The sequence below is a fragment of the Vanessa tameamea genome, chromosome 17 (genome assembly GCF_037043105.1).
Source record: "Vanessa tameamea isolate UH-Manoa-2023 chromosome 17, ilVanTame1 primary haplotype, whole genome shotgun sequence".
Classification (NCBI taxonomy): Eukaryota; Metazoa; Arthropoda; class Insecta; order Lepidoptera; family Nymphalidae; genus Vanessa; species Vanessa tameamea.
Genome location: NC_087325.1, coordinates 6,387,476 through 6,413,322, shown reverse-complemented (window position 1 = coordinate 6,413,322; position 25,847 = coordinate 6,387,476). Strand labels below are relative to the sequence as shown.

At 32.1% G+C, this 25,847-nt stretch overlaps 1 protein-coding gene across 2 annotated transcripts in view; it reads right to left on the bottom strand.

The window, feature by feature from the left end:
- Nucleotides 1-25,847, bottom strand: part of LOC113400342 (synaptotagmin-15-like) — a 77,776-nt gene that overhangs the window by 34,544 nt on the left and 17,385 nt on the right. For both annotated transcript variants that reach the window (XM_026639875.2, XM_026639874.2), the window contains exons 2-5: nt 23,036-23,191; nt 21,134-21,328; nt 13,457-13,619; nt 5,329-5,465 (exon numbers count right to left, since the gene is read on the bottom strand). In XM_026639875.2, coding sequence (XP_026495660.1) covers nt 5,329-5,465; nt 13,457-13,619; nt 21,134-21,328; nt 23,036-23,171 — 631 coding nt within the window. In that variant the 5' untranslated portion in view covers nt 23,172-23,191. The remainder of the gene's footprint in view (nt 1-5,328; nt 5,466-13,456; nt 13,620-21,133; nt 21,329-23,035; nt 23,192-25,847) is intronic.

Sequence of the window (25,847 nt, the reverse complement as noted above, 5' to 3'; positions counted from 1 at the left end):
AACTACTGTTTAATCTGTAACAGAAATATTAATAAAAATGTACACTTTGTTTTTTTTTCGTAAATCGTATGTGACTAATCCTATATTTTTCAGTTTTAACTTTGTCCGATACTCGTCCCTAGTCAAAACAAACTAGATTTTCCAAAACGAAAGCGCTTACTACTTTATATTGAAAAATGTAACTATCACTTCTCAGCTCCATAATAAAATTAACAACACCTCGGCGAAACAAAAATATTGTATTGCATCCGAATATAATATTATTGGGAATGTATGTAACATTCGAGAAAAATGTTCCATTCCAAATAATATTTATGCGAAAGTAAATTTGTTTCCTTGTTACGATTTCACGCCTAATCTACTCAATGACGAAATTTTGCATAGATTACAGTTACAGAAACAGTAATAGTTACAGGTAACGAAAAGAAAATACGATACCTAACACGTGAGCAAAACCACAAGCGTAAACTAAAACTAAGAGTAGGTTAAAATCATATGATTGATTTTATTTACTTATTCGTAAATAAAATACCAGTGAAGTTAATTTGTAGTGTAATATTGTGATTGATTGATATTTTATCGTTGATTTAATTAATGTATTGTATGGTATGATTTATGTTTAATTATCGCAATATTTTGGTTTGTTTCGAGGAGTCCTATACATTACACTAGTTAATTTATTAATTTGTAAAAATGTTTTGCGTAAATTCTGGTTGTTGTGTAATATAATTATGATGTATTTTAATAATTTATATTTGGCTGCCTCATTGGTTTAGTGGCTAGACATAAGGCCCGAGCTTCTGGGTTCGAATCTCAGGTCAGGCGGATAAAAAAATTCTCAGTAACAGCCCGGAGAGTTAGAAACGTGTGCTCCCGTGCCTCGGAAAATTCATAAAGTCTTTGGTCCTGTGCCTGAACTATTTCTGGTAGTGTCGGATTTTCCGTCCCATTGAATTATGAGAGTGCACCTGTGTTGCACACACAAGTGTGGACTATAATATGGCCTGCGTAATTAGGTGTATCCCTTGAGATTGGCCGCAATGACCGATTTCAGCCAATCGGCCGAAGTCTCAAGGGAGATAATATTCACTATAATATTATTAACTATATCATGACATCATTAGGAGAGCTCCTTATTGAAATGTTTATTAAAAAAACTTATAAAAATATATCAAAAAAATCCATATTGTTACCAAATAAATTCAACCTACATTTCATACGACAAACTTAATTTTGAATCTGAAATTTAGTTAAAGATTTTCATATATCGCGTTACGGCCTCCATTAAATATTAATCATTTCAAAAGGTGATCAAATTTCAGCGTAATTAATTTGTTTTTGACATATTTTAATCAACATTTTATCGTGTTCAAAAGTTCAGCTCAAACAGCGAGCTTGATAATTAACATCTTATATAGTATCAGTGTTATTAAAAATAATAAATCTTTTTTAATTTCTTATTTTATAAGTAGTCTTTTGACTGTAAAATAAAAAAAAAACAACTTTTCCTTTAATTTATGTACTGAAAAAAAGAAAAGAGCTTAAACGGCAAAGTTAAGTTGAACAAATCATGAATATCTATAACTTCTCGGTTTCATCATGAAACATTTCAATCCAAAACCTTCAATGAGTACTGTGATATTTGTCAACATATGCAACACGCCCAAACACGTCGAAGGTATGTTAAATATATAAGGAGTTTCTATGAGTACCTCAGAGTCTCATCATGATACAACTCTTATTGTAAAGTCAACTATATATTCCAATTGTGTTATAAATTCCAGCTCAAATGGTATAAAATTTAGTGGGATTTGATTACAAACTAACATGTGAAGTTAAATAAATACTTCAATATAAAATTGTTTTGTATTTATTTTACCTTCTACCTCATAATATAACCTTTCCATTTAATGTAAATACATATTTATAAACTTTCTATGTTTGACTAAGTGTGTTATTCTTTGAATAACTCGATTGGATACCGTTGAAGATTGAGGGGTGCTGCGCGTCCCATGTAAAGCTAAATTTTATTAATTCTCTTCAAAAGTATTTATGTTGTATAGCTGAAGTTGCGCGTTAGTAGATCAGGAATTTACGTATTTTCTAGTTAATGGTTCCGATGATTTGTTTTTATAATCATCATCATAACTATGTCTTTAGGTGATTTTTTCAGTACATACATGAAGAAATCCTAATAATACACTGTCACATTTAAGGACCCCAAAACGTAAATAAAAATATTTCAAAGAGATACATTCTTTAAGATCACCTCAATAATGTTTTTATATAAAAGTTTAGAAAATAACATACGAAAATACGGAATAATATCAACTTTGACATTAAATATCTGTAATCAAAAACATACCGTCTATTTTCCTGATTAAATGTTGATACCATTAACAAAGACATATGACAAAAGTTGACGGTGGCAACAAGAAATAATTCCTTGTTCCTTAAGCTGAATATCTGTAAAAATAAATTATTTTCCCTCAAACAAACAACAAAAAAATATGTAACTAAGGTAAAAGTGAACAAAAATTACAACTGTGAATTTATCATTGTATTGCATACATAAAACAATGTATGTTAAAGAATATTATGTAAAATATGTGTTTATATTTAAGTATATAAATAAATAGTTATTTATATACTTAACTAACTTAGTACGTAAACTATTTTGTATTTTGAAGATTTTTTTAAAAAGCGTATTCTGTTAACTGTTTTATCGTTATTTTAAATTGATACTTAGTACGTGTGTTCCGATTCGAAAGGTGAGTTAGCCAGTGTAACTGCAGGCACAAGGGACATAATATCTTGGCAGGTTGGTGACGCATTGGCGATATAATTAATAGTTAATGTTTCAGTGTCAATGTGTATGGGCAGTGATGACCAATTACCATTAGGTGGTCCATTAGCTCATATGCTTATCTATTCCATACAATTTATGTATGTATAATGTATGTGTATAATGTATAATGTAATGTATTGTTATAGCTTTCAGTTTAGTAAAATTACTATGCATAAAATACTTCAAAGCTTAATTTATAAACACGCGATTTTAAACAATAGAAAAATAATTATAGCCTTTGTTTTGAAGTAAATGACGTCATAATAAAACTAATCAGCTCAGCATTTTGTTACTACCTTGATATAACCGTTTGTGCAAACAAATGTTACTTGAGCAAAACAAAACATACAATTTGTATAAAAATCGTTAATAGAACTAAAAAAAAATTTTTTATATCTAATTTAAAATGCTTTCCGTACAACAATTACTTATACTATAACGTGAGTTACCATGAGAGGTAAAGTAAATTTCACAAGAAAATTAGTATTTTTTCCTTATAATGAAAATTACAATTTAAGGGTGAAATAACACAAGACACACTAAATACACACATGCAGGTTTCCTCACGATGTTTTCCTTCACCGCCGAACACGAGATGAATTAAAAACTCAAATAAAGCACACGAGAAACCGCAATCATCAGTTAAGATTCATGCGTTTTAACCACTGGGCCATCTGGGCTCTTAGTGTAGTCAATTCGAACTAAAATTATTTATGTCTTTGTAGTTTCAATTGAACTTAATATATTTATAGCATTCAGCTATTGAAATATACATGTTATTAAAGTCACATACACATGTGCAAATTTAGTAGACATATTTGGCAGACAATCACTTATTATGTTGTATTTGTATAAAATATTGTTCTCTAAAGTAACCTGAAAGTACTATAAAAGAACTATAAAAAATGCTTTTCTTTTTTATGTGAGCCTAAGAAGGATAGCATGCTTTGCGAGAGAAAATTGCTTATTTATATAACAATAATAATAATGAAAAAAAATAAGGTTTAATTAAAGATTGTTTTGACAACTAAATTTAAAAAAATGATTAGAATGACAGCTGTCAAACCAGTGTGACTAGTGCGGGGAAAACTCAGGAGAAATCGGTATAAACATAAGAAAAGGAAGCACTGTATTAAAAAAAAAACAAATTAACCTACCGATGCTACTACTGACCTGATGGATAATTTTCGTGTATATATCACTCGTTAGACGTTTGACAAAGTCATTAATTTTGCTTACAGCTGTCATTCTAATCAAGCTATGTTTAAAGGACTATTTAAACACAATAATTGTTATTCATCTCATTGTTATTATGTTCATTCGGATAAAACCTTATTGAATTAATTAGGATAGACTGTTGGCACTAAATGATTCATGTATTAATGCTTACAAAAAACGAAGCAGATCGAATTGAATTAAGTTATTCCCTTTTTAAAATTTAAAGATCAAATACTACAATGGTTTGTATATTTTATAGTTCAAAGAAACAAAAATAAACATATGTCATCCCATAGTGTACATGATGATAAGTATCTTGAACTCTCTGGTTAATTGGAACTGAGGATTTATTGAATACAAATTTGCGACGTCATTTGTGTCGAATATGTGATGTTAATAAAAACGTTTAACAAACATCAAACATAAAGTTAATAATTCAGAAGCTTTGGCATTTAGTAAAGAGCACTCCTCTTTGGAGCGCGAGTGTAATTTCTTTCCAACATTTTAATATTATTAGCGGCACAATCTTGTGACGAAATAATATCATATGTAGGTTTATGTGTTTAAATTTAAAATAAGCTGGTGTCATTTTCTACCTAAACAAGAAACTTCAAATATCGATTTTTCATACAACAAATGATGAAGATTTTTCCTCACGACACCTTTGAGCCTTTTCGCTATTTCTCTTACGATTAAATAAGTATCAAAAATACTTTCTGTGTGATTTTGATTGTATGACAGAATACATCATTCTCATCAATTTAATAATTTCAAAAAAAGAATCATCGAAGTCGGCTAATAGACAGCACAGGTGCAATCGAAAATACACAAAAAAAAAGAATTTAATAATTATGTTCTATATTTATATATACATAGAACGCTTTAACTAAAAAATGCGCTGTGAGCTCCGAGTCATCTCATTAATATTCGATACCTTCGTATTACAACTTAACGACCTTTTTTCCAAGCATCGTAGTGTCTGGTCATCTATGTGTCAATTATCTCTTTGAACTTATCTCCAGCTTAAAACGCTAGGTACCTGATCGTTATATTTAATTCTATAGCTACGAACATTTAATAATCGATGTATATTAAACACGAGATAAATTCTAAACAAAAATTGAAACACGTGACACACGTGACATGTCATTAGTGGTCGCGAATTTGAACCTGCAATCCCATTCCAAGTATTCTATCCATTGGATTATCTCATTTAAAAGTTCTTATGTACAGAGTTTCAAAGTAAAAACATAATGACTTACTGAAAGAATTTGAACGGTACTGCGAATTGGTGGGCGGGCAGAGCACGTCACTGTTGAGACTCGACACGCTGACGTCACGCAACTCGCCGAGGGAGGACGATCGCAGCGTCGGTAGCGAAAAGTTTACCTCCTTCGTTCTAAATGGAAAGTTAATAATCTAATTATTATCAGAATTGCTTTGTTTCATGTAACAAAATTCATTTAGGAAATCACACTTAATTCGTTAAATTCACATTAATAAAATGACGAAGTATTTAATAGCTTTTGTTAATTTAATATCGAAAATATTCAATTTATAGTGTAAATTACTATATAATTGCATTAACATTTTTATATACATAAATTTTAAACCATTCAATGTCAAATAACACATTTACTTCTTATTATATTTTGTATATAAAAATAAATGAATTATATTATTTCTTAGAAGAATATATTATGAATAGATATTAAAATCGCTTGAAGTTCGTTGATTTTAATTAAATTGAAATGGAAGTGAGTAAGATTATTAGATTATTATTATATGTTCAATAAAAAAGATGACTACAAAGTTTCTAATTCTATTTGGTGAAATGTAGATCATCAACTATTGAGATTCGAATCCAATTCATCTTATAAAATTAACACCAGTAGGTTGGAAACATCAATCATCACTAAACAACTTAGAAAGTTTGACGTCATTAAAGATTATGTAGTTAAAGGCATTCCAATAAAAATATAAAATAATTTAAATAAATACATTTTCGTTTTAAAAAAAATGTATATTATCTTATATATAAAAATAAGTGGCATTTTTCGTTGTCACTTTATAACTCAAGAACGGGCTCATCTATCCAAACCAAATTTTCAGGGTTTGTTTAGACTATTTAGTAGATGGTTTATGTGAAGTTTGCACAAAATCGGTCGAGTGGTTCTTCATTTATCAGATTTTTTTGTAACAAATGATTTCAATAAATGGCGGGTCATTTTGTTAATGGAGATTTTTTAGATGGAGAATTGTCTGTCAAATTAAAAGTAAGTATCAATTAAAAATGAGTACACTCATCCACCAGTTTCAATAGGTGATACGTCTTAATTCAATTTATTATTTCCAAATAACCCATGGCATTGCATTAAATAATGCTATGTAACACAATTTCTTATTTTAAAAATGATTGAGCTGTCATTAGAAATAATACAAAAATCAGCTAGAACATCGATTCATTTCTTAAAAAAATATATTACTTACCTACTCCTTTTGTATTTTAATTTTTACGCGAAACTGAATCGATATCTTGCGGGAAAATAACCACCAATATTTCATCTCGTATATTTCCAGACACACATGTATAAATACTGATACACCACTATTAATGTAGCAATTTGTTTTCAATTTCATTTTTTCTTTTGTATATGAAGGATGAAGGATCAATGCCACGAACCAGACGAGCAAATATAGGTCGGCGAACGCGTAATACAAATTATGTGACATCACAAAGACGATCATAGACTGCAAATGAACGCACACAAGCTAATGCATCGCAGCGTGAACGTAGTGCACGAAATAGATCTGCTGACCCTGTGCCTGTACTGAATCTTCCACGGCGATCGCGAATACATCGTGCTACTTTGACTGAAACGATGTGTGCTGCTTTTAATTACAACAGTCAGATTGATTATTGTATGTACGGATACATTGGAATGATGGACGTAATATGTCCACATTGTGATGCGACAAAATTTTCAGGTGAAACGCCCGGCATGTGTTGTGCTAATGGCAAAGTTAGATTGCCAGCATTAGAAATTCCACCCGAACCATTATATTCACTAATATTTGAGATATCTCAAACATCGAAGCATTTTTTGGGTCATATTCAACAATACAATTCGGCATTTCAAATGACTTCTTTTGGTGCTACTAAAATTATTAGAAATAATTTCCTGCCGACGTTTAAGGTAAATACTTCAACTGGATTGTCCCATATTTATATCAATCTTAGTCATAAAGTATTCGATAGTTTTAAAAATTCTTATCAACAACCTAAAATTGCATACATGTTACAGATTCAGGGCCAGATTTATCATCAAGTTGGTTCGTTATTGCCGTACCCCGACGCTGATCATCAATTTTTGTAAATTTATTTTATTGTGATGAAAATCGTGAATTGGATCAACGTTGTACAATTGTTTCTAATACAAGACGAGAAATTATTCGAGAGCTACAATGGCTTTTCCATCAGCATAACGCATTAGTTCAATTGTTTAAAATTGCTCTCGATCGTATGCCATCTGATAATCACAAAATCGTAATAAGGGCTGATAGAACACCTTTTGGAGAGCATGCCAGGCGATTTAATGCACCGACAATTTATGAGGTTGCAATTGTATTTGTTGGTGATCAATTTCAATCCCGTGATATTGTACTTCATCGCAGAAATGACCAATTGCAACGTGTTTCAGAACTTCATCGTAGTTATGATGCATTAAAATACCCAATATTGCATTGGAAAGGTGACGATGGCTACCATATCAATATACCAATGACTGATCTACAAACCGGTAAATAATTATCCTATTTTCTGTGTGTTGACATTTTCAATTTCCAAAGTCACATTTTGCATTTATTTTCAGGTCTACATATACAGAAAAAAGTTAGTGCCTTGAATTTTTATTCGTATCGATTGATGGTTCGTCCACAAGCACAGAATTATATCTTGAGATGTGGTAAACTATATCATCAGTACATCATTAATATGTATGCCAAAATAGTAACTGAACGTCTTAATTTGATTCGTTTCAACCAAGCAAAATTAAGATTCGAAAAATTCGCAATATATTCATTTGCAAGATGCAAATGAATATATTGCGAATGATGCTAATGTAAATGACATCGGGCGTTTGACTATATTGCCATCTTCGTTTACTGGTAGCCCACGACATATGAACGAATATGCACAAGACGCAATGTCTTATGTACGAATCTCGATCAACTCCTGCTGATAAAATAAATGCCTGTTTGAAGTCATCAGTTCTTTGGAGATATGTACAAAAATTGACACTAAACATAAATATGCGTATTAACCTACAAAATGATCCAGCTGCCCATGACTTTTCCAAACAATTGTTAGAAATTGGTGATGGCAAAATACAAATCGACAGGATCAATGGATTGATCGCTATACCGAACAATTTTTGTACTATTGTCCAATCGATAGATGAATTGATTGAATGTTTTTTTCCGAATATTCTTCAGAATTATATAAATCATGATTGGTTGAGAGAACGCGCCATTTTAGCACCAAAGAACATTCATATCGATGCTATTAATTTTCAAATTCAAGAGAAACTGCCAGGTGTATTCACGACATATAAATCAATTGGCAGTGCTATGAATCAAGATGAGGCATTGAACTTTCCAGTTGAATTTTTAAATTCATTGGAACCGGCTGGTATGCCACCGCACTGCTTAAATCTGAAAGTTGGTTCTTTAATTATATTATTACGAAATATTAATCCACCAAAACTGTGTAATGGCACCAGATTGACAGTGAAAAAGTTATTGCCAATTTTAATCGAAGCTACGATCTTAACTGGTTAACTGGTAAATCTAAAGGTGAAGTTTGTTTGATACCGCGTATCCCTATGATTCAAACTGATATGCCATTCGAGTTCAAACGATTACAATATCCTGTTCGTTTATCATTTGCGATGTCCATCAACAAGACCCAAGGGCAAACACTTCACGTTTGTGGTGTGAATTTGGAAGAATCATGTTTTTCACACGGCCAACTTTATGTTGCCTGTTCCAGAGTCGGTACCCCCAGCCGTTTGTTTATTCACACTCAAAATGGAATAACCAAAAATATTGTCTATCCAAATGTTTTGAATTATTTTTTTAAATAGATAGCAATTAAGTAAATATATTTTTTTAAGAAATATAATTTTAAGAAAATGAATCGATGTTGTAACTCATTTTTGTATTATATCACTTTATACGTAGCGAAGCACTTACCGGGCCGCTAGTACTCGTATATAATTTACGCGCACAGACAGAGTGAGAGCGGCGATGAGATGTGTATGTGAAGGGCTAAGAGAACATCGTGCCGTTTTCTATCACGAAATACGAGTCGTTATTACTCCAGAGATGCGTCAACAGATTTTTACATAAGAAATAACCTTTAATATAATAATATCCTATTAAAATTTACATTTTCGAAACTTAATTTTTATTACACGAAGTAGGAGTATTGTTCCGAATCTTGTAGAACTTAATTATGCAGGCGAGTAAACCAGTGTTATAATAAGCACAAGAGATAGCATCTTAGTTCCAATATTTGCTCACGCAATTACAATGCGAGGGCAGCTAATATTTCTTTCAGTGTCCAAAAGTGTCTTTTTTGTAAACTAACTCAATAAAATGGATGTTACTCTTTGAACTTCGAACGCATCGTTTTATGTTTTAAATATGTCAACCTTGCTATTGCGTGTTATTTAATAATTACGCGTCTAATAGCCTAAATAAAAAAAAAATTATTAAATCAACCTCAATTTCAGGAAACCATAATTTGTACCATGAAATAACATTCGTGAATATTGGATATTTAAGGAGGAAGATTTTATTATTATAGATGTATTTTAACAGTGTCTCATCAGGGTGTGACAATCAAAGCTATTCTTTAAGAACTCGATACTCACCTCACTCATTAACTGTTGGAAACTGAAATTTGATATATCATGATCTTATTCTGTGATAAAAAATGTATTGTTACTACAGATAGCTCTACTTAGTGAATATAAAAAGAAATAATGGGCTTAGAAAAATGATCTTAAATACATACGGTAAAGGTGTGTTAGAAAACGAGAATGATTCACTAATTTAATCTAATTGGTGGATCCAATTTGTTACCAGTAACCAATAATACTAGTATTTAAAAACAATTAGGTCGTACAAAACAAAAGCGTATAACTTAACTTCCACGCCTATCATTCCTATAACAAGACTACTACAAGACAAAGCACACTGTTTGTGTGCCTTACCAACGACCGAGTTTTTAATGTTGGAGGTAAAATTACAATTACAGCAAAGACATAAATAATAGCTGACCTTAAAATTAAGCCTATCTCTGTTAAAATAATATATTATATTGGCTTAAATAATGTATCAGGTAACTATATAATATTGTGAGGGTTAATTCTTTTTTTGTGTATCAGAGTCACATTTACAAATTTGTATTTTTCATTAAAAATATATATATTATTTTATTCATACATAATATATTTCCATCATGTTACGTATCAATTAAATTCGTTGAAAAGTAAGTTCAGACTCCTTAAATAAATTCTTAATTCAAATAACAAATTTGAATATCATTTACATATGTATTAAGAATTCCTGTCACACTTGTCGTTGAAAGAAATATTTGCATGGGTATTTGCTTATTTCGGAAAAATCTGATTTACATACACCATCTGTTGGAGGGACAATTGTAGTCATATAAAAAAACTTAGATCAAGACTTAAGTTACTGAATAAAATATCGCGTAAAGTACGGACGTGTCACGAACTGCTAATGTAAAGTAAACATAGAGAAACGATACTTGTTGACGGGAATGAAACAATGAATGTTTTGTAACAAAATTACACAGGAGATATCTTGAATGATCTGTCCCTAATCCATCAAAACTTATCTCACTAATGAGGGTCCGATGACCTTTATACAGACAAAATGCCGACCCAATTTCTCCAAATACCAGGATATTTCTCCTCTTGAAATATTGCTTCATAGATGTTTAATGCGCGGTATGTATATAATAAAGTATTAGATGTGTTTATTTATTTATGTACCATAACATCATGATAAAAAATATGCAATGGAGATGTAATTATACATTGGTTTTCTATATGTATATACATGATATGTAAATATAACTTCTAGCAGAGAAGTCTTCTAATAGATAAAAAATCATAAGTAATATTGTTAAAACAAAATTTATGGTTAAAAATGGAAAAATTAAATGATTGCGATATTATTATTTTTTTGTTATATATTTTGGCGAACGAGCAAATGGGCACATGATGGTAAATGGTCACCACCGCCCTTAGACTATGGCGCTGTAAGAAATATTAACCATTCCCTACATCGCCAATGGGAACCGCCAACCTTGGGAACTAAGATGTCCATTGTGCCTGTAGTTACATTGGCTCACTCACCCTTCAGATCGGAACACAATAACACTGGCTACTACTGTTTGGCAGTAGAATATCTGATGAGTGAGTGGTCCCACCCAGACGGGCTAGCACAAAGCCCTACCAAGTAAATACATCAATACCAACTAAATAAATCATACCCAGTAGAAAGGTCGCGCACCTCCCATGTTTGTACAATTGAGTTTATACTAACTTCAAACGACTCATAGCTCATGCTTCCCCCTTTGTATAATTAGTTTATTGTGTTATACGAACTAAAAAAAGGTTTTTACTATACAATTACCATCACGACATTTTAAACTTTAATCGTTACTAATTTATCGTCTAGTATGTACCAATAATTATAAATAGTATTTTATTTCAATGCAATCACTATGAAAGAAAAAAACTAAAATAAGGTCAGTGGAAAATTCACAAAGCGAGCGAGCCGCCAATACCGATTGAGAAAACCGTCCGTCCTTATTAGCGATAAGGAGAAACAGAAATTGATTGTAATTATTTCTCGAAGTATTTCTTTGGTGCTACTTCATTTTTGTATTCTGATGTATGATTTTTATATTCTGATGTATTATTAAAAAAATATTCACTGTTGGAGCAATACTCTTAATTCTACCGGCTTGAAATAATAAAACATCTATTACTCTGCAAAAAAAACTCGAAACTCACTGTAGAATATGAATATGAAGTGTGAGAACGTGATATCCAACATTGACCGTAATTATTATAATTTTTTTAGGATATACGTATCAAAATGGCGTATCAGTGTAATTCGGTTGTCAATATTTCACGTTAGAAACGAGGTGAACTGAAAAGCGAAGTAAGACATTTTAGAACAAAATCATAATCATAGTAAAGAAGGAAAATTCTTAAGACATTTTACTATAAAAGATATTACAACCTTTGAATTTAACTAGCGTTCATTTTATAAAAAGGCTCTTTAGAAATATGTACTCTGTCGAGAAGAATACTCATTACAGCAACAAGATAAAAGTTACCGTAACTTGGTTACAAATTATAAATAAAATAACAAGGACTTCTTTTTTCATTTACAGAATGAAGCTTAAATACAATTACATTTAATACAATGCCAAATACATTTGTAGGAATAGGATTTGTAAGAAGAAACTGTGTGAGTATTAATGTTTTAAATTTATTTTTATTCTACTGTATAAGGTAATAGTAGATTAGCTATGATGCTAACTGCTCACTTGAGTAAAACATTCATTGCCAACCAGTAATTATATGTCAAATGCTGAAGATGTCTTTGTAGTAAAAAGAGTAATTACTGAGTTTCTTGCCGCTTCTTCTCGGTAGAATCTACATTCCGAACCGGTGGTAGCTTTACTTTAAATAGTATGTTAAATAACGATTCGAAAGTGCTTGTAAAAGCCTACTTGAATAAAGTACATATATTTTGATTTTGATTTTCATTTTGAGCTTTAATGCGCTTGCTAACTCGCGCTTAGATTCGCAAACCGTGGTACTAAAATAATTGGTGAGCTTATCTTTTATTAAAGTTCAACGAAGGTCGAATTGTCAACATGAACTTGTTCTGCATTTGAATATTTCTTTGAGTAATTAATAATTTTTTTACAAGACTAAATATTACTACGTGTGAATGAATACATAACTTTTAAAAATAATAACATAAAATACTAAAAGTATATGTCAAACCTTCTCTTTGCTAACAAATTTTTATTTCTAATTACGCTATGTAAGAAAATTCTCACTTATCGCTAACTACAACATACTAATGACGCTAACAATGACAGAACGTATTGTTTAAAACGGTACTTTAAGTACGTCTGCAAGTTCCTGACCTTGAACTGAACTTCAACTGACGAAGACTAGATAAATATTATACAAGATGTTAAACACTTTTTTATGTATACGAACAAAACACGAACGAACAAGAACACAAAGTAATAAAAGTATTACTTACAAGTAGCATGAAGCAGCGATGTCATGTGGGGGATAGACAAGTATTGGTGGTGATGGTACAGGACTGGGGCTGTTCTTGCGTCTGCGCGCGCAGAATACTCCCGCCATCACAATGAGCAGTACTAAAGCTGCGCTTGCGCCGCCAAGAGCTACGAGTGCTGCTTCTGTTGGACAATTTATATTAATACATTTAGAGGCTATAAAGTATATATATGTATTAAAAACTATTAACGTTGTGAATATTTGAAAAACTATTACAGTGTAGTCCGTTTAGTACGATTTCGGATATAACAACCAACCGTTTTTAGCGAAATTAAAAGGCAAATGGTTGGTTAATATGAGCCAGCATGAAAATACTATCCATTTATTACGATGGCTCTTATAACGACCGATCGTTTTTAAAGACCGAATTTCATTTAAAATTGTCCGATTACAACGACAACAATGACAACTACGTTGAAGATGATGTGCCGATGTCTGGCTGGGCAAGAGCTCTGAATAAAGGACAGTCCACGGGAAGTGTAGTAATACATATCTAACATAATTTATATGTATATTTCACTTATTGTTCAATATTAGTATAAATAGATTTCTAAAGTGCAATTGCAGTCTAGTGCAGTCGAGATGGCCCAGTGGTTAAAACGCGTGCATCTTAATCGATGATTGCGGGTTCAAACCCAGGTAAGCATTACTGAATTTTCATGTGCTTAATTTATGTTTATAATTCATCTCGTGCTCAGCGGTGAAGGAAAACAACGCGAGGAAACCTGCATGTGTCTAATGTCAACGAAATTGCCACATACGTATCCACCAACCCGCATTGTAGCAGTGTGATGGAATATGCTCCAACTCTTCTCCTCAAAGGGAGAGGAGGCCTTAGCCCACCAGGAAATTTATAGGCTGTTAATGTTAAAGTGCAATTGTGAAGAATAAATCATGCTTTCAAATTTCATATGACACTACTAAAATTATTTATGCCCTTAAGCTTGTCACTTTCATATTCGTGTAATACGGCTTAATGGATTTTAGCTTTAAATTTCTATGTAATATACGGTACGTTGCGTTGACAAGCTATCTGTGGGATGTAGGAACCGATTACCTTTTACTAATGAAGCTGCTTTAAAATAGTGTATTATATATATATATATATTTATATATATATATATATATATATATATATATATATATATTTTAAGTAAAATAAGATTATACTCTACATAACAGTAGTTGTATACAATCATTTAGTTTACGTATTTATAAACCTACTCGGTGGTAAGGCTTTGTGCAAGCCCATCTGGGTAGGTTCCACACATCAGATATTCTACCGCCAAACAACAGTAGTCAGTATTGTTGTTGTTGTTGTTACCTTGGAATTTTTGAATACTAGCTATTTACTCTATCATTTCCATCAAATGTAAATAACTTACCTTTTTGAAGTCAGTTAAAAACAAATAAAAATTTAATAATGTGACCATTTATTTTGCTATCAACGTACGTGAATTTTCGCGTCAATTTGACGAATATATTTGGTTATATGACATTACTAGTTATTACGTATGCGTAAAGATCATATTCACATAAGAAATAAATAAACGTTGATGTTTTGGGAAGGCGTACTTAATTCGGATGTGATCGGTTTTACGAATTTTGCCGATGCTACATCTAAGTTGTGTCGTACTATAAGTTTTCTTTCAAAACATCCGCTCATGCAGGGCTTAATCGTAATCCCGATATCTCGAGCACCGTATTGGTCCATCATACCCACTTATCATAAATCATTTATTGCAATATTTTGTATTACTTTGTTTCTATTTGGAGGGCAAGAGAGCCAGCGTAAGTAAATGCTAAAGCAAATATTACGGTCTAATATATTAAAGGCTGGCGTGACATTGGTAACATTGTTGTTTCTACTTCTTATGCCAGTGCCAATAGACAAAGATAACTATTTACTATCGAGTGACGTAATTCCTTTTTTATAGTAAATTAAATTACAATATATTAAAGTGATAACTTCTTATGGGAGGTTAAGCCGCGTAACGTAACGCTTTACGGCGCCAGTCTGTCTGGCTTCCTTTTCTCTCACACATACGGCAGCGGTAGGCAGGTAATAATGATACTAATAATGTACACACCCAAACTTCTAATGTACGTATTCAAGAATTGTAACTAAGAATAAAATGTATTTTATAATCAACAAAATATTTTATTAATAAATAAACTTTCCTTACATTATCATTTTAATAACAAGTTGAACAATTTAAATATTAAATAGTTTAACTTAGATTAGTTTAAGTTATCACTTCTGTTGGGCGTCCCGAAACGCCGTAGGTGGACTGGAAAATGGGCCACCTAATGGTTAGTATTCATAATTACCCATAAACATTGGTGTCATAAAACAATTTTACCATTCTTTACATTCCAAACGCGTTACCAACCTCGGCAACTGAGATGTTAAATCTCTTGGGTCTGTTACACCGGGTCACACATCATACAAATGGAAACACAACAGCACTACAATTTTGCTGGTTGGCTCTGGAATATACGGTGAGTGAGTTCCACCTATCCAGGCGGACTTTCTCAAAGCTCTACCTCCAAATATAGACTTTTATATTAGTACCCGTATCCACGACTTTGATCCTTTGATCCTTGCATGTCTCTAAAAATTCTAATCCTCAAATAAACTTCGACCTTAAAGGGCAGCGTGATAGACTATGCCCTTACCTCTTTCAAATTGATAACAGGACCAACAGGCTGATATAACATAAAGTATCAATATTGCGGTCATTATTATTATTATACTCGTATTAGTATTGTATTTATTATTTGTTATAATGAGGAATTTAAGTACTTCAAAAGTAAAAAAGTAAAAAAATATGCAAGAATCTTATATTTTTATATGTTCTATAAATTCTTGGTGGTAGGGCTTTGTGCAAGCCCGTCTAGGTAGGTACCACCCACTCATCAGATATTCTACCGCTAAACAGCAGTACTCAGTATTGTTGTATTCCGGTTTGAAGGGTGAGTGAGCCAGTGTAACTACAGGCCCAATGGACGTAACAACTTAGTTCCTAAGGTTGGTGGCATTGGTGATGTAAGGAATGGTTAATATTTCAAACAACGCTATTGTCTATGGGCGGTAGTGACCACTTAGCATTCGGCGGCCCATTTGCTCGTCGTCGGCTCCTACCGATATCATAAAAAAAAGTAAAAGTTACCACCTTCATGTTCAATCCAATCAATCAATCTTGAATCAAACGTTAATGTAATTCAAAAACTAGTTTTTTTTTTTATCGTTTTCAGTACCAAGATATATTTTATTTTTTATGATTTAAAAAAGAAATATAGTCGTCTAATATTAAAAATATGACAAATTATAAATTTCATATTTTTACCGAGCGTATTTTTCTCAGGATACCATTTTCGTATCTTGAACGTGCTCACAAAATAAGAGCATGACATGAAACCATCAACATTTTACGAGCCTCATTACACGATGCCCTGAAGTAGGTACCTTTATGAACAGAGCTACTGACATCGTAATAGCATAGCCTTAAAAATACTAATGTATTAAAAATATAGAATATGTATGTACATTTTAAGCTTAAATTAAATATTTAAGGTTTTTATTATGGCATAGCAGGCTTTGTGCAAGCCCGTCTGGGTAGGTACCACCCACTCATTAGATATTCTACCGCCAAACAGCAGTACTCAGTATTATTGTGTTCCGGTTTGAAGTATGAGTGAGCCAGTGTAACTACAGGCACAAGGGACGTAACATCTTAGTTCCTAAGGTTGGTGGCGCATTGGTGATGTAAGGAATGGTTAATATTTCTTACAGCGCCATTTTCTATGGGCAGTAGTGACCACTTACCATCAGGTGACCTGTTTGCTCGTCCGCCTACCGATATAAAAAAAGCAGGAGGCTCACCTGATGGAAAGTTATTACCGCCATGGAAATTTGAGACGGAATTATAAAAAATGCGTTGTTGTGGATTTCCAGACGTCGAGGTAATGTGGACGGAATTTAGAATCCACACGCGATCCGATCCGATCAGCATCCACAATAAATACAAAAAAATCCTCGAACCAGAGGTTGCAGAGTGAGCCAACATATCTCCTCAATGCTAAAGGACCGAGCCGGTTGGAAAGAGCTTGATCGTGGACAATTCAACACATTCAACGTTGAATGCCGAAACTTAAATGGGAAGAGTCAGAGGAAAACTAATTTATCCGCATGATCGGTGGTACGTAATGGAAGCCAGCTTGGTGGCGTTAAAGTCAGCAAGAATGGTAGCCGTTGCCTAACAGAATTCATAACTATTAGATCATTTGCTTAACGTCATTGATCCGAAAAAAATTAGGTGGACAGACAGAACTTCCTTCTAATTTATAATATTAATATTATATATTGCCAATGGCCCAGTGGTTAGAGCCGAGATGGCCCAGTGGTTAGAACGCGTGCATCTTAACCGATGCGGGTTCAAACCCAGGCAAGCACGACTGAATTTTCATGTGCTTAATTTGTGTTTATAATTTATCTCGTGCTCGGCGGTGAAGGAAAACATCGTGAGGAAACCTGCATGTGTCTAATTTCAACGAAATTCTGCCACATTTCTATCCACCAACCCGCATTGGAGCAGCGCGGTGGAATATGCTCCAAACCTTCTTCTCAAAAGGAGAGGAGGCCTTAGCCCAGCAGTTGGAATTTTACAGGCTGTTAATGTAATGTAAATATTGCCAATTATTGAAATAATCTTTTTTTATTCAAGCCAAAGCAAATGTAATCAAGTTTAATAATAAATACTTATATAATTATAGCGATGACATATTGTGAAACCTCAGCGTGAACAATGCTTCATCAAAATAAATTGCATATTCATGTTTACAGCTCGACAATGTGTTGACTAATAGTTACATATTCAAACATAGTTTGGCAATTCTATTAAACTATATAATATTGTTAATATTTCAATCAATTCGAAAATAATAAATAAGTTATTGTTATAAAAATATATTTATGTTTATGTAATTTTTAGTTATTAATATTTATGTTATTTTTTAGTTATCGACCGCTTCGTTGTTTTTGTGGCTACCATATGTGGCTGCAGATCGTAAGGCTTAAATCATGAACGCGTGACATTCAATAATTTAATATGATTTTAAGTATTTACTGTGATTAAATATTATCGTGTCTAATAATTATTACTTTTTAATATAATTTATAGTAAGGTATAGGAATCACCTGATGGTATGTGGTCAACATTGACATTAGCTGTATAAGAAATATTAGTCATACCATTTTCGAGGACAGCGTCGTCAAGCTTGGAATCCGTCATGTCTATTTGCCTGTAATTATTACTGGCCCATAGTAACACAGGAATGTATATAATATATATATTAATTAATGTATATAATGTATTAATATTATAGTATATACACACTGGTAGACGCTAAAATAATTGATGAATATGCACTCATCTTAAAGTAATCCCGTTTAATTGATGAGTAGGTGGTACTCTTAAAGTAGTCCTTTCAACTGCACACCCAGCAGTGCAAACCACAAAGTGAAATTATTTCATTAATTAAATTAGAACTATATAAAAACTTTGGGTATATTTAGCTTTATAGTAAAAGCGAAGTTAACAAGACAGGCACTTTCTCACAATTAACGTCTTACTTGATCAAAAGCTTTTACCTTAATTACCTTTATAACTTATTACAAAAAAAATTGTAGTTTGTACGTGAGTCTATTGATATAAGTTTTTAACATCTTATCTTCATTGGATCATATAACACGTGTTAATAATTTACAATGTAAAGTATATTTAATTTATTTCAATCGTTATATGTTGATATTTATCGCACATAACAGATTTTTACAAATTTCGAAACCTATAACGGGTTTGTTTTGATTTAATTTCATTGTAAACTGACGACGTCTGTTCGCGTTGTTTCGCGTTTCACGTTTGTTTTTTTTTATACAGCCACAGCGCCGCTCTCTACCCGGCCAGTAACTTTTAACATTCATTCTTTGTTAAATCGTAACAATTTAGTAAATTGCAATCAAGAATCCTCTTTTATTTTCTGCACATCCATAGACGTGCAGCAAATAAAAAGATATTACGATTAATTGATGACTGGGAGTGGGCTCACTTTGAAGAGCTTGATGAGAATGATAACCGATCTTTTAAGTGCAGCTATCGTCTCATAATCACTGGAAAAAAATCGGTTTACGCTATTAATATTATTTATATTGTTTAATGTCTACGTCTCATTTTAGGACTTACAAAAATTATATTCGGTTTATTTATGTCGTTTTTTAGTTTTTATTGTAATCATTATATGTTCACAATTTTTAATTTAAATATAATTACTAGACGGTAAAATCATAATGATAGAACGCCTTATTTATTTTATATCCATTAGTCTGCTCTAATGCGGGATGTTTTTCTTTCATCAAAATATCGATTTCCGTTTTATCAATTTAAAAACCGTGATATTTAATTAAGATTCACCTATTCTATCCACTCGGCTTTCTCCATATTCATAATTAGCCAATTTTAAATACGTTACATCTCTCTTATATTTGCAATCGTTCGATGTAGATTTATGCAGCTTAGTCAAAATACAATACACAGGTACAGAAAGGGTCGAGGGTCGTCTGATTGTTTGAATTACACTAGGAATGATAGGTTCTGCGAGTGACACACCTATATGGATATAGGTATGCTAACAACAAATACCGTATCGTGGGTAAATCGTAAATAGTACTAAATTGTGACGATTATGGTTTTAATTAATAAAGTTAGAGATTCTAATTAATTAACGAAATATATTGTGAACCTCTTTTATAATAACAGTTTACCTATAAATCTTAGCGTTGTGTGTTACGCTAAGTTAGGTTGATTGCAGATGTTTTTTAGAATTATATAAGGAATAAAAAGAGCAAATTTACCACTTAATTGTCACAGTTATCGATTGGCACTGCAGGAAATATTAATTAGCCTGATATCGTCAATGCACCACTAAACTAAAATATTGTATTATATTATGTATCTGTAATTAAAATGCCTTACTTATGGGCCACAAGTACCACAAGTTTCGGGATTAAAATTGCCTTTCAAGAACTTCTTCATACATGGTAAATACAGCAACCATAGAATGCAAGATGTAATGTGCCTTGAGCCTGTTATTACACTGGCTCACAGACCAAGCGATAAAACAATAAGCATTTCTATTTGACGGTATAATAACTGGTTAGAGAATGTTCTACCTAATTTGGTCTGGGTTTTTTTAGTTTGATTTTACAAAGAGTCTTTTAACAAACAGCTATATCGTGGAGAGCTCTCAATTACTTTTTTTATAATCACGTACTTGTATATATACGTATCAACGTGTATATTGTCATAAACATTTATATCTCATTCATTTCTTAGTAAATAGGATTGCAAATCCAATTTTAAATATTATAAATATTATAAGAATATCGACACATGAGATTTCAGTAAGTTTATTGATGTATGTAAACTGGGTCGCTAATTGCGTGGGCAGAATATAACAGCTGCATTATTATATTTGTCGCTGTATCTTATATGTATAGAAACCCATCAACGTGTGGCTTAGTTTATAATTCACAAATAATAAATAAATTTGCCATTGATATATGAATTAAACCTACCTCTTAAGTTGATACCATTGGCGATCGAGAATTCGGGAACCGTCCTCGCTGTTGGTGTTTGTTCTAACTTCGGACTGGGAGAAGACGACTCCAATCGTCCAAGAGGTTCGACGTTGATAACCGTTACTGGGTCATCATTTTCCAGAACTCCATAGTAGTCTCCACTCTGCTCTGATTTGTAATCTTGTTCGTAATCTAAATATTAAAAGAAAAATAATGTTTATAAAATAGGTAGATGGAAGAACAAATTATGGTAATAGTTCACCAGCCCTTAAAGACATTGACGCTCTAGGAAATATTAACCACTCCTTACTTCGCCAATACCCATCGACCTTGGGAACTAAGATATTATGGCACGTATGCCTGGCTCACTAACCCTTCAAACTGGAACACAATAATACTAATTATTTCTGTTTGGCGGAAAAAATCTGATAAGTAGTTAAAGAAAACTATTGTGAACTAAAGTATAAGTAAAAATAACAATGAACATATCCCGAATAGAAATTAACGATTTTTTTTAAATGAAATAAACCTATTTTTCTATAAATTTGCCTTATAAATTGTTATGGAAAATTTTCAAATAAATTTGTCTTTATAATACGTCCGCGAGTCTAGACAAATTTTCCAGAAGAACCAGTTTATTTTTTATTCATCTGTTGTAAATTGTTTTTGAAATGTTATATCTCTGTCATTCTTTAACCAGTACTTTATGTGGAAATATTATCCGTTTGTAAGCAAAAGGTTATATGTATTATACATACAAAAATGAGTTCATAGATAGCACAATTTGTTTTGGGGCATAAAACGTTGGTTTTCTGGGTAATTTTCTAAAAATAGTTGTCACCAGCGTCTTCACTCGCGTTGTAAGATTTTGTCGTCCAGTTTCGGTATAAAAAAGCGTTATGTACTTCCTTGGGTTCCAGCTCAGTTCATACCAAATTTTATCAAATTCAGGGAATTAGTCCATGGTGTGGCCGTAAAAATCAACAGACAAAAGTTACTTTAGCATTTATAATATTAGTATACATCAACAATTGTAAAATGAACCATAAAGGAGTTGAGTTTCTTTTACCGATTCTTTTCAGTTATTTTGTTTTCCGAACCGATGGATGTGTACTTTGACTATGGTTAACCAAGTGTAATGCATCAATGCTTTCAAATTTAAATATTATAAATTGTATAACGTATATATATTATAAAATAATAAATTCAATAAAGGAATATGAATTTAATTTCAATCGTTAAATTACATATTTGTTCTACATGATATATACATTTGCTCTTAGCTTGATCTACAACTGACATTACATACCAACTATTTCAAATCTTTTAGATATATACTAATATCAGAAATGGGAAGCTGAACCACTCAACCGAATTTTAAGAAACTTGATATGAACCCCTGATACTTTCTTATATATAAAACCCCGTACCCGCCAAAAACTAGAGGTAAATTTCAAGAAGAACAGAATAATTTCGTATAATACTGATATCCTAAGGTACGAAGGTTTCCTAAGACTAATTACTTATGCTCATTCCCACTCAAAGTTCTGGCACTGGCGGGTACTTAACCTTTACAACATCTTACTTCGTCTTTAACTAATTATCTCATACGAATTCGAATCAAGCTCGTCCTAATTGTTTTGATCTCTCGCTTAACAGCGTTCTATCGTTCAATTTAGGAACTTAGTATTTATTCAAATTATATATACTTGGTGTTAGGGCTTTGTGCAATCTCGTTCGTGTAGGAACCACCCACTCATATATTTCACCGCCAAACAGCACACAAGCGCCATAAACAGGCAATGTATCGGTTTTATGCTATAGAATGTATTTTGTATCTTTCTTAACTTGTATAATATGATTTACTTGAAAAATCAATAATATAACCATATTACTCACTTGTATAAGGATCAATTGGGTCTATAGGGTCGATTGGTGGAGCATACCAAGGTCTTCTCGAGTATACCTTCTTACTGGTGACCGTCCGCTCTCCGTCATCAGCGTTCCGATAAACTGATGGTGACAGATTTAACATCTCTAAACATCTGATGAATCCTGTAACAAAGAAAATATTAATAAATGTAAGTAATCATTTTAACAATATGTTCAACATATTGTGGGCTGAGCTATATCTTCAGGTAAGTGTGTGTACGATGTAGAAGAAGGCTAAGAAGAAATAAATAAAAAAACCTCTTTAGATGTTTAATGAAAGTATATTTCTTTGATAATAATACACACATTGAGCTGAGATCTCCCAGTGGTTAGAACGCGTTCATCTTAACCGATGATTTCGGGTTCAAACCCAGGCAAGCACCACTGAATTATCATGTGCTTAATTTGTGTTTATAATTCATCTCGTGCTCGGCGTTGAAGGAAAACATCGTGAAGAAACCTGCATGTGTCTAATTTCAACCAAATTCTGCCACATGTGTATTCCACCAACCCGCATTGGAGCAGCGTGGTGGAATATGCTCAAAACCTTCTCCTCAAAGGGAGAGGAGGCCTTAGGCCAGCAGTGGGAAATTTACAGGCTCTTTATGAATGAATGAATACACATTTACCATTTGGGTGGGTATCACTCACTCTACTAACTTTATTAGTTTTTTCCATCTTATTAGGAATACTACGAGTATGTAAAGCATTATGTTCTGGTTTGAAGGTTGATTGAGTCAGTACCATTACATGCACTAGAGACACGTAAAATAAATTAAAGCGTTCCACACTCACCTCGGAGGCGTTTGCCCGTCCAAAAATTAATTAAAAACAAAATTACCCAAAAACGCATAATGTACTATATATGTATATTAGGTTGATTTATTCATTATATATTTTTGAGATTCTTATGAGGATTTTTTTTTAATGGCGAATTCAACTTCGCAATTTTAAATGAAGTGTATTGATTTAAAATAAGAACACATTTCGACAAAAAATCGATTCTAAAGAAATGGAAAGTGTGTTACTAGAAATTATTTTTATTATGCGATTTCGAGAACTTTAAAATAAGAATTTATGCATGTTTTATTACGACAAAGTCACTAGTACCAGCTAATAATGACAAAGAGTTACTTTATATAAAAATTAGAATGAATGAACTGTTGGCTAAAGTTTATTCATTCTAGTTGGTTAATTTTTACTTTTTTCCCAGAAAATTTTAACTGTAATAGTACAGAGAAGGTCTATTATGTGTCTCAAGGCGTGTCTTAACTAAATTTACTTCTAAAACTTTCACCACGGAGACAAAATCAAATTATGCAATCGTGTTAAAAAAAATTAAAATTTATCGAACTTGTGACTTTTAGTATTAAATTAAATTGTTACGATAATTACATAAGAAATATGGTAAGTAGCTCTGAAGGAGAAATTAAATCGTAATATATATAAATTTAATTAAGAAAATAATTTAAATAAAAGATCTGATATTTAACAAATTTAAAACTCACTGCAAACACGGTCGTGAAATTTCTATACGAAAGTGATATGCTGTATCGACTGTGATAATTATGAATAAGGCTTATAATTTTACTCCATAAAACATATATTACTTGGTGGTAGGGCTTTGTGCTAGCCCGTCTGGGTAGGTACCACCCACTCATCAGATATTCTACCGCCAAATAACAGTACTCTGTATTGTTGTGTTCCGGCTAGAAGGGTGAGTGATCCAGTGTAATCACAGGTACAAGGGACATAGCATCTTAGTTAGGTGGTGGCGCATAGGTGATGTAAGGAATGGTTAATATTTCTTACAGCACCTTTGTCTATGGGCGGTGGTGACCACTTACCATCAGGTGGCCCATGTGCTCGTCCGCCAACCAATGCCATAAAAAAAATATAGGTATATATAATTACTACGTGAATACCCGGTTTCTCCCGGATAAAACCAATAAAACTAACCAAATACGGTTTTTCATTTATTAATAATTTATTGTGTATAAGTTTCCATTGAGTTTACCGTAATTTGGAACACATTTTCTGAATACATCCGTAAACGTCGAACATGGCCGCACGTTGAACGTGATATCATTGAATTTTCCAGATTTAATATTGAAATATCTCAAATGTTACGGATATATGTTGTCGACTTAAAATAATTAGTTTTTTAACGATCCATTATTGTGGATAGGTTTCGATCAAGTCTATCGTAGACCTGTACGAAATTATTATAAAGATATACGTATATGATATAAAGCGTGGAATTAGCGTTCGTTAAATAATAAGAGAAATAATTGCTTAATTGCACATCGGTTACAATATGTATTTCATTTAATAAAAGAAAAAGGGTAACAATTGAGCTCCAGTAGTAACTTAACATTTCATTTCATCTCACAAATGCTTCTAAAGTGCTTTTAAACCCTACTTTAATATAGTACCTAAAGATTTTTATGTTTGCTTATAATACTGTCATATTTGTTTATTTATCTTAAAGCAATAAACTATTTTATTCAAAATTCCAATTGACATCAGTTTTTGCCAGAATTATATATTAGCAATGTCTCACACATTTTTTTTTATTGTTATTTTTTATTGTTGTAGCTCCAGAGACATACGTCTCTTTGATGTTATTTTTAATTTATATATTTTTTTTGTTCCTGATTTTATCACCAGGCAGCATCACAATTTAAGTTTGAGGATATTTGCAATATAAATGTCTGTCAATATAAGTACCTGTTTGCATAGATTCCAGACTATATCTTTATGAAGGTAGATACTTAAG